The 18,093-nt window shown below is 36.2% G+C and overlaps 4 protein-coding genes across 8 annotated transcripts in view; 1 reads left to right on the top strand and 3 right to left on the bottom strand.

Annotated features, from left to right (window-relative positions):
• Positions 1 to 18,093, top strand: part of LOC116295961 (rho GTPase-activating protein 32) — a 66,700-nt gene that overhangs the window by 36,117 nt on the left and 12,490 nt on the right. For 4 of the 5 annotated variants that reach the window (XM_031703922.2, XM_031703920.2, XM_031703923.2 and 1 more), the window contains 2 exons: positions 14,487 to 14,569; positions 17,833 to 17,914. In XM_031703922.2, coding sequence (XP_031559782.2) covers positions 14,487 to 14,569; positions 17,833 to 17,914 — 165 coding nt within the window. Of the gene's footprint in view, positions 1 to 14,486; positions 14,570 to 15,423; positions 15,597 to 17,832; positions 17,915 to 18,093 lie in introns of those variants that run through there. The other variant, XM_031703924.2, reaches the window with a different exon arrangement.
• LOC116295967 (uncharacterized) lies at positions 536 to 2,015 on the bottom strand. The gene has a single exon (XM_089029630.1). The coding sequence runs from the start codon at positions 1,810 to 1,812 to the stop codon at positions 997 to 999; it is 816 nt and encodes a 271-aa protein (XP_088885756.1). The 5' UTR covers positions 1,813 to 2,015; the 3' UTR covers positions 536 to 996.
• On the bottom strand, positions 9,487 to 11,263 carry LOC116295964 (uncharacterized). The gene has a single exon (XM_089029624.1). The coding sequence runs from the start codon at positions 11,165 to 11,167 to the stop codon at positions 10,067 to 10,069; it is 1,101 nt and encodes a 366-aa protein (XP_088885750.1). The 5' UTR covers positions 11,168 to 11,263; the 3' UTR covers positions 9,487 to 10,066.
• On the bottom strand, positions 12,523 to 13,856 carry LOC116295968 (uncharacterized). The gene has a single exon (XM_031703929.2). The coding sequence runs from the start codon at positions 13,762 to 13,764 to the stop codon at positions 12,988 to 12,990; it is 777 nt and encodes a 258-aa protein (XP_031559789.2). The 5' UTR covers positions 13,765 to 13,856; the 3' UTR covers positions 12,523 to 12,987.

The raw sequence follows: 18,093 nt of genomic DNA, 5'->3' as shown, positions 1-18,093 counted from the left end.
ACTTGTAGAATATGACCAAACCTGTTGTATTAAACTTGTTAATAATTTACCATTCAACCTGCCTAGATTGCCTAGTTGTTATCGTGAGTTTGATTGACGGAAGCCAAAATCCGTGTTTTGGGCAGGCGCCAAATTTGACTAGGGCGCGTAATCATGAAAGGCGCTGTAAGTGTGGAAGCGAGACTTCCAAGGTGTCTCGAAACAGTCTTTTTGGTCACTAGCCAATTATGAATAAACGGTTAAAATTTACTTTTCTTTGGACGCGTCTGAAAGATATTACACGATATACTCAGTTGCTGAAGGATTAAAGTTTGAGTGTTGGGTGTGTTATGGCAATCGGCGTTAATTTATGCATATTATCAGGAAATCCCGTAAAACAGACTTTTAGTGCATTTTCCAAAACTTTCTTATAGAATCTCTACCAAAGCGATTCAAGTTATCTTAGATATTACAGTTTCTGCTTCTAAGTTGTGTTTTTTGTTGCTGTCTTTTTCTGGCTAACCGAGGTGATTTTATTACAGTAAAACTTCTACTATTTTAAACCCTCTAAAATGAAGCATTGTTTGGTTCAAATACATCGAGTGTTCAAAGTAAATCTTATTTCCAGTCGATTGGCTGTAGGCAGGAGTCGATTCTAAGAGAAAATCTTGACTACATATTTAAATTATCATGCAGCTAAGGAGAAATCAGTTACTTTAGTTTCTTTTCTTAGTCTCTACAAAAGTCTTAAAATATGAAAATGAAAATCCACTTCGTATCGATTGACGAAGACAAATCCTAAATATTCTTCAAGTTCATTCTCTAGTGAGTTTCTTTTTCTAGTCTCTACAAGTCTACTCCATATGAAAAGGATAACTCACGTCGTATTGATTGTTTTGCGAAGACAAATCCTAAATATTCCACTAAAGTCACTATTCCATAATCCTAAATATACCTGTTCAAATAAAAAGTTCTGGAATATTCGTTAGAATCGTAGTTGGTTTTGGACGGGCTTGTTTAGATTTTCTTTATACACACTCCATATGGACGAATATCGTCTTCATCAGGAGTTACGAAGTATGTCCCGTGGAGAGTTTCTTGCTTCTTCGTCTTCTTCAGGTTGACTCGGTTCAGCAGGATGCACTTGTAGTTTTCTCCTTTGTAGTTGAAATCTGCAGCATAATCTTCAGCTACTTTAACGTCTGGTGTGGAGTAGATACCAGGACCATACCATTGACGTACACTCCTATTGGTGTCGTATCCACCGGCCACAATACTGGGGACGTTATCTATCTTCGTACCATGGTAGGATACTGGCCATTCTCCTGGGGAAGATCCATCCCTCCAGCCTTGTTGTCCCAGCCAAATATCATTTTCATACTTGCCGTTCACTCTCACAGCCTTTCTGTTCCATCCAGCTGGTCTCTTGTATGGATAGTCTCCTCTGGAACAGTTAGTGTCATCTTCCTTGTAGTTAGTAAAGTCATAGTCGTACTGTGGATCGTAAGCAGAATCCGGGATATAATAAAGTTGTTCTTCATCGTCGGCTTGTGTCTTGGAAGAGCTGAGGTGACCGTAGAAGACATCCTTGATTTCGAGTGCTTTCACCTCCTTGCCTTGTTCAAGCAGCTTTTGTACATTCTTTTGGCTTATGATCTTTACACCAGTGATGACAGAAAAGGCTGATGCTGTCGCTTCGTATGTTTCTTGTGTCGTCCAAGTCGTTACTGGTGTAGGAGTAGGAGGAGGATCATCACCATCGTTTTCACCTCTAAAGTACTTCCATACCCACAATCCACCAACCATTACACCACCTATAAAAGGAACTGCCATTTGGGGACTTCTTCAGGTAGTATATGCGATTTTCTCACGTTAGCTTGGGCGTCAGAACTGTTATGAACCTTTATCGTCCTTAGGATTGCTTTTATAATCGTAAAAAATTGTCTTCTGTGACGGGTCTAAAATTGATGTCTTCGTTCTTTGTTGACTTTAAGTTCCGAATTTTTCATGCGAATTCGCACGCGTCTTTAAGACTGTAGTCACTGGTTGCTTAAATCATTTTAAAAATTTCCAAGAACTGTTATGAATATAAATGCAGAACATTAGGAATCAAGTTCAAGTTCCACAGAAATGTTTATTCGTTTCTAATTCTTGGAAAATAATGGAAGAGAATGGTCTCATAGCAACAACCTGAATAACTTCAGCCGGTTATTTTATTTATGTAAATCCAGTTCAGTGTAATTGTATCAAGTTCCCAGAAATGTTTATTCGGCTCAAGTACTAAATAAATATGGGAGAGAATGGTCACCGCTTCCCTGCTAGCAGAGTCTCTCCTCTTTCTCTCCCTTCTTTTAGGCGGGGAGGAGGGAGACTCTGCCGATGTAGAGCGTTTCCTTTGATACACCGCCGTCCACGTTCGTGGACGAACGAAACCAGTTTTAAAACCGGGTTTCAACCGGGTACATGTGGTGCGCATAAGCAAATGTAACACACCGTGGCCCCAAACGTTGTTTGATTAGAACGGCTGTCAAAATCATGACAGCGTTGCTAAGTTACACCACGCAGGCGCGACAAGTATAACATCCGACATCGGCAGAGTCTATTTTTCTCACTCCACCAAAACAAAAGGAAAATAGGCTCTGCTAGCAGGGAAGGTCACCGCATAAACAACCAGAATAACTTTAGTTTTTAATAAATATTAACTAATTTTGCGTTTTCAAATGTATGTGTTTCGATCGTTTTAGTGTGGTAGCGAGACTTGCAAGGTGTCTCGAAATAGTTTTGGCACCAACCAATAAAAAAAAAACGATTTCAATTTACTTTTCTTTGGACGCGTCTGAAAATTCGTCCAAATTCTGGAAATTTATTGGTCAGATAGAATTATGACTATATATTGACTAAGAATCTGAAGTTTCATGAAAATCGATGTATTTTTAAGCGAGCAGGTGGACAATAGACCCCTTGCATTGAGTCCTCAGGGCCCGGTTGTACAAAACCCCGATTAAACTAACCTAGGATTAGGCCTAAACCGGGTTTAAATTCTCTAATCGCGGTTTAGTTAATCTGTGGTTTAAATATCGTTTTTCAAAGCTAGATTAGGGGGTTGATTAACTAACCCCGATTACGCGACTTGATCTACGATTAGCATCCCAAAATGCACTAGTGTTTATGTTCTTTTCAAGATGGCGGCTTTACCTAATGAAGCTTAAAATTGAAAACGAAGTAAACGTTGTAATAAAAAAAGAACGTAAAATTGATTTTATTGCATCGGACTGCTGTCTTAGCCAAAAAAGTCGAGGAGAGTACAGAGGTTTTGCAAAGTAAGTTACGAACTTTTTAAGCAAGATTTCGTCTTGTCTTTCGGCTCTAGACACTGGTAAATCAAATTTTTCATGTAAATAATGGCTTCTCTTCCGAATCTGTATTGCACAGAAGTTCGCTGTCAGTGTATTCCTTGATACAAGAGCTTTTAGACCTATGTTTTAAACATAGCTTCTTTTGCGTAACAATAGATGGCCTATTGTTCTGTCCACGAAAAACAATTCCTCTTCGGGATTTGACCTTTGCTAAAACGCTCACTTTGTCAGGCAAACAAAGACATGGATTTCAAGTTTCTTGAAGTCGTTACAACAATTCTTTGACCTATTTATGATAAAATTTGAAGCGTTTTCTAACTGTGAAACTTGCATTCTAAGTTGGATCGAGCCAGTTGAGAGAGTGCTCGGGTACCTGGAGGGTGCCTGAATTAAAACGGGTATAGCTTCTGTTACGGACTGGAGTTACTGCGATTCCCAGTCACACGCGATCAACTAGACTTTCATCACAAACAAAAAATTGAGTTTTAGTGGACGTCAATCAAAAAGGTTTCTATCTTTTCTATTGGTTTCTACAGCAGGACCGACGCGAATACTCACGTGAAATCACACACACCACGTGCAAACGTGCAAACACCGTTCTTTGCCCTCATCCCGGCGTAATCAATCGAATGGTTTGGAAATCGAATGCACTGAACGCAATTACATTATCGATTGCTAAAAACAATTGTGAATTCGGTTGCATTCGATTTCAGTCGAACGCAATCGAATGTACAGAATGGAACGTAATCGAATATTCGATTGTGTTCGATGGGCTGCAATGTTCGTGAATTCGAATTCATTCGGTTGCAGAATTCGATTTCATTCGATTGCCGAAAAATATCGGGGACATTTCCTTCTTGGTTTCAGACCCCAAATTTTACCCCTAAGCAAGGCCCTAAGTTATAGCAAAATTGATCATTTTTCGATCAAAGTTTAAATTTTCATGTCGTTTTGCTGTTTTGACTCAACAACAACTTTATTTTGTACCACTCTCTCTCTTATAGGATTTACAGCATTTTTTAAATATATATATACAATATAGATAATTTATGAATAAATCTAAATAGTATAAAAAACACAGTTATTTATAGTATATATACCAAGGCAGATAAATGAAAAGAAGATACAGGTTGTCTGCAATAACCACAAGGCTAAGTAAAAACAGGCAGCCCGTTCTATGTTATTAAGGAAAGATGATTTTAAGTTAGATGGCACAAAGTATAGTGTTTGTTACTGATATAATATTTTTGGCACTAAATTAAGTATTAAATAAGCAGAGAAAAATATACAAATGAATAAATAATAATAATAATAATAATAAAAATTATGAGGATATTCAATGATTAATATTTATTTAAGATATTCTCGATTATTGCTTCTTTAAATGAGGTCCTGGAGAGAGCCTTAGTATTTTCATCAAGAGAATTCCAGACTTTTACTCCTTGAAATCGAATATTAAAGATTGCATAATTTGTTCTTGTTTTCGGTAAGGAATAGCTTGACTTTGAAGATAATCTAGTATTATATTTATGAATGTCTTTAATTTTAGTGAAGAAATTATTGAAAACAGGTGGCAAGATAGAATGATGATACTTATACATAAAGACTGATATATAGAGAAATGTGATATCATTTAGTTTGATGATTTCTAATCTTTTAAATAGGGGACTGGATTTTTCATCAAAACTAGAGAATGTTATAACCCGCATTACTTTCTTTTGTAATTTGAATAAAGGATCAAGAGTTGTGGGGTAGGTGCTACCCCATGCAAGTATACCATATATTAGAAATGGGTATATCAAGCTATGATATAGTTTTATCCTTGTTTTTAGATCAATAAAATATCTGATTGTAGATAAAATACCACAGTTTCTGTTGATCTTTTTCAAAATATAATTGATGTGGGGTTTCCATGACAGATTTGAATCTATCAAAATACCAAGATATTTGATATACTTTTCCTGTTTAAGTTCCTTTTGGTCAATAGTCCTCAGGATTAGTTTAATGGGATTTTCCTTTGAGTAGTGTGAAAGAGTACATAGTTTGACTTTTCTATGTTTAGTGTGAGTTTATTAGCATACAACCATGCATAAATGTTGTCGAGCTCAACATTGATATTAGTTTGTAGAGAAGTTAAGTTTTGATGTTTATGAAATAAGCTTGCATCATCTGCAAAGAGATGGAAGTCTAAGATGCTAGAACAGAGATGAAAATCATTAATGTATATAATAAATAAAAGGGGACCTAATACGGAGCCTTGTGGTACTCCGAGTGAGATTGTTTGGTGCTCAGAACAAACTTCCCCTATAGCTACAAACTGCTTCCTATCTTTCAAATAATCAATCAACCAATCAAGAATAGGCCCACGAAAGCCATAACGATTTAGTTTTTCAAGTAAAATTTGGTGGTCAACTGTGTCAAAGGCTTTGCTCATGTCCAAAAAAATTCCACAAGAGAATTCCTTATTATCAATTGCCTTTTGTATTTTATCTATGATGCTCAGAATTGCATAATCAGTAGAGCAATTGGATCGAAAGCCAAATTGTTTGTCATAGAGAATATTTCTCTCTTCAATATAACTCAACATTCTTTTATAGACAATTTTTTCTAGGATTTTATCAAAGATAGAGAGGAGAGAAATAGGGCGATAGTTGTTAAGATCTGTATGAGATCCTTTCTTAAAAATAGGTATTACCTTAGCTACCTTCAGACACTTGGGTACGATACCACAAGCAAGAGATGAGTTGAAAATTATTTCCAAAGGCTTTGAGATACATGGCTGGAGCATTTTCAGTATCTTCACAGGGACCCTAAAGGGTCCTACTGATTTGTCTACTTTGAGACTAGATATTTCTTTAGCTATCTCTTCAACATCAGTTGGAAAGAGAAAGAAGCTGTCATAATAAGAAGGTAAATCTGTTAAATAATCTAGAGCAGAAATACTAGAATGTGGTATTTTATCAGCCAATTGCTTGCCAATGTTGGCAAAGTAATTATTGAATGCATCAGAAATTGATTTTGGATCAGTTAAATCATTGTTAACATTAATGCAAATTTTGCTTATTTGTTGGTAAGATTTATTGGATTTGGTGTTTACTATTTCTTTGATTCCTTTCCAGACTTGTTTGCTGTTAGATGCATTTGCATTGAAATAATCATTATAATATTGTCTCTTGCTTATTCTTGTCAGATTACTTTTATTTCTATAAAGTCTAAATTTAGTTTGATAGACAGCTGATTTAGTTTTGATAAATTGTTTGTATAACTTGGTTTTTTTTTGTTGTTGTTGTATGGAAGTCATAATACCTTTTGTAATCCAAGGTTTACTTTGAAGTTTTGATTTCTTTTTTGAAACGTTTTTTAAGGGAATATGTTTATCTATTATGCACAAAAGTTTATCATGAAATAGATTAAACATGTGATCAGGGTCACTGTGTTTAGTTAATGTTTCCTCCCGGTTAATTAGATTAAATTCATCTATTAGGTTTTGTTTATTTAAAGATGAGAAAAATCTCCTCTATAGATTCTTTCATTATTTAAGTTATTATTGGGTTTTTTAATTATCATAAAATTTGGAAGGTGATCACTAAGGTCAAATATGAAATTTCCACTTAATGTTGAATAATCTAAAGTATTTATAAAAATATTATCGATTAGTGTTGCTGTGTGATCTGTGATTCTTGTTGGTTGTAATATAAGTGGGCGAAAAAGAGAAGAGCCCATTGTATTAAGAAAATCATTTGTTTCTATGTGGGATTCTGCTTTAAGCAAGTCTAGATTAAAGTCTCCCATAAGGGTACAAAACTTATTCTCATGGTGAATTAAATCTAATGTTATGTTTATATATTCCATGAACCGAGTTACGTCACTAGTGGGGTGTCTATATATAACACCACATAGCATATTATTTTGATGGCCATTATCAATCTCAATCCATATTGATTCAAATTCATCTTTCAGTATTGTTAATTCTTCTCTCATAGAAATTTTCAGAGAGTCATTTATATAGAAACCAACACCTCTAACATTACTATTGCTAGGTTGATAAATAAAATGATAACCTTGTATGTCATTATTTTGTAATGGACTATTACCAATTTTGATCTTAACTTCAGTAAGACCAATGATTGAGGGTTGAGCACCCATTTCAGTTATTAGTGAAATAATTTATCAAGATTGGCTGCAAGACTTCTAATGTTGCAGTGTAATGCAAGGAATGAATTATCTACAAGATATTCCTTGATCTCTTTACTACTGTGAAAGTCATGTGTTGTATAATAGTTGAATGTTGAGTCAGAGGGAATGTTAAACTCTGCATCTAAACTATCAAGGTGATTTATATTGTTTGTGAAATCAATATTCTCAAGGAAATAGTAGAAGATAATATAGGTAAGTTGTAGTGCTTGGGAACGAGGTTATTCCGGGCGGAAGCCCTTGGAATTAAATTCGGAAAAATTAATTTCCGACCTCGCTGGGATTCGAACCCACGACCTTCGGAATTGTACTACCGATGCTCTACCAGCTGAGCTAGAGGTCAGACTGAGAGCAGGCCGGGGTGAAATAGATGTTAGGTCGCGGTAATTATAAAGATGAGATCATCTTTGCATCATAATTACCGCGACCTAACATCTATTTCACCCCGGCCTGCTCTCAGTCTGACCTCTAGCTCAGCTGGTAGAGCATCGGTAGTACAATTCCGAAGGTCGTGGGTTCGAATCCCAGCGAGGTCGGAAATTAATTTTTCCGAATTTAATTCCAAGGGCTTCCGCCCGGAATAACCTCGTTCCCAAGCACTACAACTTACCTATATTATCTTCTACTATTTCATTAGTGCCACGCGGTCCACATACTCCCATTCTCAAGGAAAGGTAGATTTGTATATTCATTCTGCTCAGTAGCATGGTTAACATGCTCTGTGTTATCATTATTACATACCAAGCAATGCATAAAACGTATGGTTTAAAGTTTCTAAGACAATAAATAAAGTCATTTTTCAACCAAACTTATCTGAAAGGCCATTCGTACAGCTACTCAGCAAAAGATCACTACTTGCAACTTGTGCATAGCTAACTGGATGGAAAGGAACTGATGACAATCGATCCAGATCAAGTTGTGTATTGATTCTATGTGCAGAACTCTTCTCATGTTTGCTTAGGTAGATCCTACCAAAGTGAGTCCAGATAAACTTGTACATGTTCTCTTTCTTGAATTTTATGTACTTCCTAAACAATTCTTTTTTGTTTTGAGTAAGGCTTTCCTGAATATAGATTGACCTTGATCTATACCAATATTATTGACCGAGAAGTCTTTTAGTGATCGTCTCTTCTGGTACAATTCTTCTCTTTTGTCTCTTCTTGTGAAGCGTACTATAATCGGGCTCGATTGATCCTTTTTACTTCTATTTCTAGTTGGTAATCTGTGACTTACAGGTATATCCTCGGGTTTTACGGTTACATCGATTAGAGAGCTGATTTTCGTTACGATATTGTTTGTGTTTTCACCAGCCGTGGCTGCGATACCGTAAATCTCTAGACATTCTCTTCTTGAATATTGCTCTTGATCATCGCAATAGTTTATCAGTTCATTAACATCAAGATTTAGTTGGTTAACTTTAAGTTTAAGAGCGTCATTCTCTATCTTGAGTTCTTTGTTAGTTTTCTCAAGATTTTTCAGTCATTTGGTTATCATGCTATAGTCGTTAAAATTACAAGCACGCGCCCGTAGCACGCGCTCTTTATGTTTACTTGAAGGTTTTTGTGGAGTACCGTAATTCTTCTAGATCCTATTCTAGACAGAACTTATTGATTTACACAACTATACTTCCATGGGCAACCAATACAAAAATACGTGGAATGCAAGACCCGATTGACTATCAATAGGGAAATTGGTTTTAAATGGAGCGATATTACACTGAATATGCTTAATGGGAGACGACCAGAACAAATGTCGCGCTTAAAAGGGCAATTTTTTGGTATGTTAAAGGCATTGAGGCTTTCTATATTTGCATTCTCTACTTGAAATCGTTGGCTTTTCCAAATGCATTGTAGATCGTATGTCATTGAGGCTATAAAATATGTGACTATAGAATAGTCTATAAAATGTGGCTGTAGAATATGCCCGCATGCTTTTAATAAAACGCAAGCCAACAGAATCATTTTACTACTACATCTTTATTTTGATTCCCGGTATTCCAACTATATTCAGGCTCAAAGTCTGGATTACGTGTTTGTCAAATACAATCAAAGGACGACTTCTCTGTACTTCCCTACGATTCCAATGAAGGCAGGAAGGTCTAGACTAGATATAAATTAGTATGCGGAGATCGTTTAGCTAAGGTGCAATTACTCTAGTTATACGTCCGATATACGTCCTATAAAAGGATAATTTATTCACATTGATTGACGAAGACAAATCCAAAATATTCCATGTAAGCTGGTAAATTCTTGCTACTGTCCAAATAATTCTCGGTACTTCCCTACAATTCTAAGAAAAAAGGCATGAAAATCTAGACTAGACATATGTAAATTAGCATGCAGCTAAGGGGCAACCAGGTGCTTTGATTTCTGTTCTTGTCTCCACAAAAGTATACTCTATGAAAAGGATAATTCATAATAGATATTCCACAAAAATCACTATTCCATAATCCTAAATATTCAAACACTCTTGCCACTGTTCAAATAAAAAGTTCTGGATTATTCGTTAGAGTCGTAGTTGGTTTTGGACGGGTTTGTTTAGATTTTCTTGATACACACTCCATAGGGACGAATATCATCTTCATCAGGAGTTACGAAGTATATCCCGTAGGGTGTTTTTTGCTCCTTCGTCTTCTTTAGGTTGACTCGGTTCTGCAGGATGCACTTGCAGTTTTCTCCTTTGTAGTTGAAATCTGTAGCATAATCTTCAGCTACTTTAAAGTCTGGTGTGGAGTAGATACCTGGACCATACAGTTGACGTACACTCCTATTGGTGTCGTATCCACCGGTCACAATACTGGGAACGTTGTCTATCATCGTTCCATGGTAGGATACTGGCCATTCTCCTGGGGAAGATTCACTCCTCCAGCCTTGTTGCCCTAGCCAAACATCATTTCCATACTTGCCGTTCACTCTCACAGCCTTTCTGTTCCAACCAGCTGGTCTCTTGTAAGGATAGTATCCTCTGGTACAGTTAGTGTCATCTCCCTTGTAGTTAGTAAAGTCATGGTCGTACTGTGGATCGTAAGCAGAATCCGGGATGTAGTAAAGTTGTTCTTGATTAGTCTGAGTCGAGCTGAGTCGACCGTAGAAGACATCTTTGATTTCGAGCGCTCTCACCCTCTTGCCTAGTTCACGCTGCCTTTGTACATCCTTTTCGCTTATGATCTTTACACCAGTGATGACAGAAAAGGCTGATGCTGTCGCTTCGTATGTTTCTTGTTTCGACCAAGTAGATGTTGGTCTCCTTAGTCTACTTAGAGCTGGTGTAGAAGGACGCGATGGAGGTGAACCAAAGATGGCAGACAAGGCATCTGCTGCCGTTTTGCTTCGTGCTCGTGTTCGCCTAGTTGATGTTTGTTCCCTTTGTATACTTGAAGCTGGTGTAGAAGGAGAAGATTTTGGAGTTAGACAAATGACAATCCTGATGCTTTCGTCATCATATCTCCTAATGTTGATCGTGTTGATCGAGTTTGTGTACTTGGCGCTTTTGTAGTAGTAGGAGACCAGGAATTTCTGTACGACGACGACAACGAAGACCATGTAGATTGAGAAGAGAACGGTCTTGAAGAATTTGAAGACGATCCATACCCACCATCCTACAAAAGCTATGACGCCAGCTATTAACTGAGCTACCATTTGGGAAAGTCTTCAGTTAGTATGCGGTTTTCCAAGTTTCCATTCAGTGAGTATCAGAACTGTTCTCTCAGGCGCCCTTGCAAATGACAGACACATAATCAAATTAAGTTCCTAGAAATGTTTATTCGGTTCAAATTCTTAGAAATTAATGGGAGGCAACGGTCCCATGGCAACATCCAGAATAACTTTAGTAGCATAAATATTTATGTTAATCCACAGGCAGCCCAAACAAGGTTAAATCGTGTTTATAATCTAACCAAGCCGTTTCAAGTAATGTGTGAAGAAACCATAAGAGGCGAATGTATAGCCAACAGGTAGTATGAGCATATAAAATCAGCAAAAATACGGTTTTAAATATTAACGAATTCCTATGAATTATGGCCAAAATGTCCAAGAAAGCGCGGGGTTTTCAAATACACTTCTGTGTGTGTGTGTGTGTGTGTGTGTTTTGTTTTTTGTTTTTGTTTTTTTGTCATTTGTTTTTGTTTTGTTTTTGTTTTTGTTGACAGGTTATGTCACGCATTTTCTCTTGTAAAATAATCCAATAGCGTACATTCAACTCAAAAAGTACGGTGTTTTTTTTCAATAGATTAACTGAATCTACTTCTGTTTTTTGCCTAGATGTAGTCATTATTTTGAGACAAGACGCTCTTCGAGCGTGCACTGGGTTGCCACCTAATCTTACTTTGGAACATAGGTGTCCAAACACTTATTTTTCTCACATCAAATTTATTCAAAATTTTACACCTTTTAAATGTGTTTTTTAACAAAAATGTACGGCTTTTTGTATATCTTTTAACCAGTGAAGTGGAATTACACTCGATTAGTAAAACTATACTTGATGCGGTTTTGCACCGGAGGAAAAAGCGTTGTGTTACTGACGTCACTAAGTTTTAATAGGCTCCATCTAAAACTACACTGACAATAACTAACTTGACCCCAAGGTTCGTGACGTCTGACGACATAAATATATTTCTTTCAAGAACCGTGTATAGGCCAAAGAAGCGACAGAAATTAGTTCAGAAATATGTTTAAATGGTTTTTTAGCTAACCGTTCTGAAGTTCTCGATCTCTCCATTATTGATTATATTCTTCAAATATTGTCTTTTTAAATATCCAAACAAGTGAAGTGGAACTGTGAAACTCGGTTAGTAAAAGGATTCAAAACTTAGCGAAAAGTACTTACTGCCAAAGTTACCAGCTCTATTACGGCGTAAAATTTAACGATATTTTCATTTATATGCCTTATTAACCAAAAACTGAAATCCGTATTTTGAATTAGGCTCTACTAACCCGCGATTGAAGCCAAAATACTGCCGACTGAGTAGCTGTATTAATACTAATAAAAATCGGAATTACAATCCTAGAAATCTTCTTTTACTGCTCAATTATATTACTACTAAAGCCTGGAATTACATCCTCAGCTGCTAAGCCAATCTATGAGCCATTTATCTATTATCACGTCATTCAAATCCATATATGGGTACTCTTGCGCAAGAATGTAACATTCCTGAAGGAGACTACAAAAAAATCCGAAGGAATTTTACGACTGGGCTGTCACGGGCAACCCAGTAAAAAGATCCAAAAACCGTGTTTTTGAGACCTTATTTGTATGGGCTCACAGGAGGGGCCGTGAAATTGAAATCGTAGTTGACCAAATAGATTTTTTCCGATGACGATTCGAGTTTCCTCACTGTAATCCAAAGTGTGAAAATGATAGTGAAACAAAGTTTATTTTATCGATCACGCAGTTATGATAAAAGCCAGAGCTTTTCTTTGATCATCAAGTTAACTCCATTAGCTATGCTTTGTGTCCTGAGTTAGAGTTTCTTGATACACAAGCCATATGGACGGATGTTATCGGCGTTTGGAGTGATAAAGTATGGTCCGTCTAGTGTTTCAACGGTTTCAGTTTCTTCTAGGTTTACTCGGTTCTGCAGCATGCACTTGTAGTCTTCTCCTTTGTAGTTGAATTTTATGGCATATCGTTCGGCGACCTCAAAATAGGGCGTAGAGTAGATACCGCGACCATATTTATGACGTACGAACTTCTCGATGTCGTAGCCTTCAGTGACGATATTTTGGACATTCTCTATCCTCGTTCCATGGAAGGATACTGGCCATTCTCCTGAGGAAGATTCACTCCTCCAGCCTTGTTGTCCCAACCAAACATCATCTTTATACTTGCCGATCACTCTCACAGCCTTTCTTTTCCATCCAGCTGGTCTCTTGTATGGATACCCTCCTCTGGTACACCTTTCCAAGAAGGAAGAGTGATTAGTGAAGTCGTAGTCGTACTGTGGATCGTATGCAGAATCCGGGATGTAGTACAGTGATGGGCTCTGTCCGTCAAAATTCCTTGGCTTTAGTTTGAAAAGGTCCTTGATTTCTAGTCTTTTCACATCAGGATTGCCCTTCTCTATTTCTATTTTCGCTTCTTCTTCACAGATGATTCGTACACCGAAGATAGCCGAAAACGCGGCCGCGGCGATGGCATAGCATTCGGTTCTCTTTCGGCCTCCAATAGCTTTAAAGGCTCGTGCTGTTGCTGCAGCTACAAAACCAACGACTGGTACTGCGAGAATCAGGGCGGCCATCGCTTTACAATCCCCAACTTTCAAACGATTTCTCTTGTGTTTTGATGATTGCTCAGTTTACTTTCACTTTCATTCTATCTTGAATGACGATGTAGTCACGACCAAGAAGGGTGTCGGGTAATTTATCTCAGAACACATAGCTATTTGCAATTATGACGTTAAAAAAAGCAAATGTATAAGAAATCTTAAATCGCGTCATTTCTTTAAAATTCATTACTTTTATAATAATTATTTAAATTCATTAAGCCAAAATTTAATTCGTAGGCTTATTTTAGACGTTTATCGAGATTTTCATGCGGTTAAAACGCCGAATACAATAATGGACGCTATTCATCATCATAACTTTTAAAATTCATATTTTAAATGAACACCATATTAAAATTATAGATTAAACTGATTCGAATAAACTTGGAAAGTTTGAGGTAGAATTATTAATTCCAAATATTAAACTTCACTGGAATTCTAGGTATTGAAGTATAGCTTTCAAAAATTCACAATTCTGCTTGCTCTTTCTGATGATGGTGTTTAGTTTTTTAGATTAGTATATACTTCTAAAAGTCAATGGCGGTCATTTTTTTGTTTTTACCTGGTTATTTACGCTGGTTTTACTCGTATCAAGACTTTGCAATACTAACCTCTCTATTTACCATTTTTAGAGGGGAGGGGAGGCACAGGTTATTGGTTTCCGCTTCATTAATATTGATATCATTATTGTTTTTTAGGTCCGAGTATCATGTCGAGGCAAGTCTTGGAGCGTGCGCAGAGCCTTGGAGAATTTTATTGGTTTAGACAAACAGATTCACAGGTAAAATACTCACCTCTTCAGTGTGCGTGTGTGTCGGGGGAGGGGTATTAAATAGCGCAGCGCACTGATCCTAAAAATAGCTTAAAGATTCGGACAAACATTGCATTCTGTTTAACCGCTACGAGGATTATACGAACCGATTTTATTATTTTTACTTAAAGTTACAATAATAACCCATGTAAACTAAGATCAACTGCGATCGGCTGTGAAAATTATCTGCTGAAAGTAAACTTGCAAGTTTGTTTGTCCGAATTTCGCCTTTGTCTTTGTTTTTATGACGTCACGGTTGCGCTGCGCTATTGGTAGATGAAATATTGTTCTTGGGATTCCTGTGGTGAACGATTATTAGGCAATATATTTGCACTTTTGTTGGGCCCTAAATCGAAAAAGCGTATTTTTTATTCGCATTGAAAACTTATCTTTTTTCTTTCTTTCTTCCTTCCTTTTCTGACTTCCATTCGTTTTTCTTCTTTCTTTTTTTCTTTTCTCCCCTTTTCTTTCTTTCCTTTCCTTTTCTTTTTCTTTTTTGAGGAAAAGGTCTGTCCCCATCCCGAGTTCCTTTGTCAGTCTTCCTCAAAACATCTTACTTTTCTCCATTTAATTAATTTTCACCTTCAACCACATTTATTGGTTCAGACATTGACCTAATCCCACAATTAATAAGAACCTAATCTTCATTATCCAATACGTCTATTTTTAACTCCTCGGCGTCCCGTATCCTGTGCTCTAATTCATCTGTCTATCAGCCTATCATAAGCTTTATTACCTTCGTACTCTAGTACTAAGTCAACACACATGATTTACACAGTCTAGATCACACCATTCGTGACGTTGTCATATGAAATGTCTCAAGGATAAAATCAAAGAATCCACTAAAGCCCTTATTCCGTAAACCGTTCTGTAAGCTACAAGTTTTTGGCTCACATTTGGATTTCAATGCCTTCAAACGAGTGAATATTCTTGAATCGACTGCGAACCAACCATAAAGTTCAGAATACATGTTGATTATGCAATTCGCTCAAAACGGGTAAGCCGTATAGTCATTTGTTTATGTTTTAAAGTGACATGCCTTTCAAGCTTGGCTACTGAGAATATGCCATTTTTTTCGAATATTTTGAAGCTCACAGCTTATCGCAATGCTAATTCAGAAACTAGCTTTTATTTTTTGACTATTGATTTGAACTGTCTATTGCTTTTAAAAATGTATCCCCCCAACTAAAATGAAGATATAATTAAGACTAGTTTTTGAACTTTTATTTACGCTTGTGAGTGCACCAAAAATCCAGAATTATAGTCGCTCCAAAGAAGTCTAAATAATTTTGTTAAAAACTTTTTCAATTGTACTCGAAATAGCCTTTTAACTAAAAACTTTAATCTTCAATTAAAATAGTTTTAATGTCTTTGCTTAAAATAAAACAATTTTTTCAAAAACTGGAATAGTTTCCTATACAAAAATGCAGAAATTGATACTCTTACGCCAAATATTTCAATAATTCGTCAAAATGTTTTCTGAAAAAGTAGCCACATTTCACTTAAGGGATATTTAAAATAATTGATATCACTTATAAGAATTTCATTAGTACTATTTTTGCATTTTTAATCACCTTTTCGATTGGTACAACATTATTTACTACATAGTTTTACCAAAATAATATTCTGTCGGATCTAAACTTACGAATAAATATCTAATTCTTTAGTATTATTTTACGTTTTTTGTTACAATTTACCGCAAGACTATATGGTTTGGTATTTTTTCCCTCTTAATTCTAACCTTTACCCTCCCAAAAAGTAAATAATTTTACTGAATCAACAGCTGATTGAATACACTTGAAACTCCTTCCGTTTTTCAAGTAAAGTGATTCCAAATTCATTTATCTTGACAGCCAAATTATTTTTTACAACTTTCGCTTTTTTCATCTCATTTTTATTTTGAGTATTATCATTCGAATCACTTCATGAAAGCAATTCTTTTTATTTATTTATTTATCTTGTCACGTTTTGTGTCAAACCTGCGGACAATAACCCCTTGTTATAAGTTCAAAGTTGTTCAAGAAGTTGTCGTTTCCTTTTGTATTGTCATTGATTCGCCGAGTTTGTTTTGACGGTTGTCAAACTTTTATTTTTCTTTTCTAATTTATGATTTATGGTTGCGTTAAGTCATCGGTCTTAATTGTCTTGTTTCCAGAAGTAATTATCGTTTGTTCAAGTGCCCATGTTTCTGTTTACAAATTACTCGAATAAAAGACTTCGTACAAAATAATATAGTTATAAGAACGCTAAAATCTGCGTCAGAAATCTCTTAAAATTGAGGGATTTTGTCGTTTTCTAATACGATTTCTCCCCCAAAAAAAGATTTTCAATCTAACCCAGAACTGTTTTCCTCTTTTATTCTATTTAAAAAATCGTTGTATAAGTGTAAAACCTTAACAGCGCAAAGCAAAACAGAGGCAAATTTCCGCTCTGACAGAGCATTCAAATGGTTTCCGTATTCAAGCTTCGTGATTTGTTAGCAGTGCATTTTCGTCAGTCTTGATTGGTTCTTGAAGAGGGAAAACTCTTTGAACGTTACGGTGCCATATCCGGCATACGAGTTCTACTTACTCGTCTTTCTTTTTTTTTTCTTTCTTTCTTTTCTTTCTTTCTTTTTTTTTTTTTTTTTTTTTTTTTTTTATCCTTTATTTTTGTCATAAAATTTTGCAATCGGAGAATTAGTCGTGGAAATACAGGACACGAGTACCGTAGGTTACATACTAGATTAATCGTTGTCAGACGCTTGACGCTGTTTCTCTGTACATCTGTTTGTCTGTACAAGTGTCTGGTCAATTAGGATAGGTCGACTAAGTGGGTTGGTAATATTCATCCCCTTCAGGCACCAATACGGTCACGTCTGTCTCATTTAATGTTCAGTCGTGCGCAATAGATCACATATAAAGTTCGTATCAAGCCTAAAACAGGATCTCTTCCTCATTTCAAACCCCTTATATAATAAATAAGAATGGCCTTTACTTTCTTTTTGATATCTCTTTCTGGCCGAGATATTCAATATAGAAATCACGAAATGATGACGTCAACCCAGGGTCCTTGTAAATATTCAAATCAATAAATAGAGAATATCTCTGTGTGAATTAGCTCAGAATGCCTGATTCTTATCTTGGTTATAGTGCACTATAAAGAGAAAAACACTCGTCTATCTAAAATTCCAGCGCATTATGCCGTGCTACAGCTTTGTTATAATTTCATTTTGTATTTGTCCTTTTTTTCAGATGTATTTTTGACCGTAAGTTCAGCCTGTTACCATCCCTGGCCGACACATTAGATGACTCACGCGGTTCAGCAGACGATATGGTGAGTTGAGAAAATTCAATTTTCTTAATTCCCATGACCTTATGAACCTCTAAAGGTGATTACAACGGATCTGCCGTTACAGCGCCTTTTATTTGCAGTATTGAGGTGGCTTTCCGTTGTTTTTGCGCGCGTGATGTATTTTGTGTTTTTTTTTTCCGGTGGTGCGAGTACGCTACGGC

Source organism: Actinia tenebrosa, unplaced genomic scaffold (genome assembly GCF_029948245.1).
Source record: "Actinia tenebrosa isolate PJP-AT-01 unplaced genomic scaffold, QUT_ActTen_1.0 PGA_scaffold0__85_contigs__length_37466705, whole genome shotgun sequence".
Taxonomy (NCBI): Eukaryota; Metazoa; Cnidaria; class Anthozoa; order Actiniaria; family Actiniidae; genus Actinia; species Actinia tenebrosa.
The sequence above is the reverse complement of the archived record's forward strand: the minus strand, read 5'-3'. Positions and strand labels throughout refer to the sequence as shown.

Coding starts and splice junctions, on each gene's coding strand:
- LOC116295967 (XM_089029630.1), bottom strand. CDS start 1,812: ATGGCAGTTCCTTTTATAGGTGGTGTAATGGTTGGTGGATTGTGGGTA.
- LOC116295964 (XM_089029624.1), bottom strand. CDS start 11,167: ATGGTAGCTCAGTTAATAGCTGGCGTCATAGCTTTTGTAGGATGGTGG.
- LOC116295968 (XM_031703929.2), bottom strand. CDS start 13,764: ATGGCCGCCCTGATTCTCGCAGTACCAGTCGTTGGTTTTGTAGCTGCA.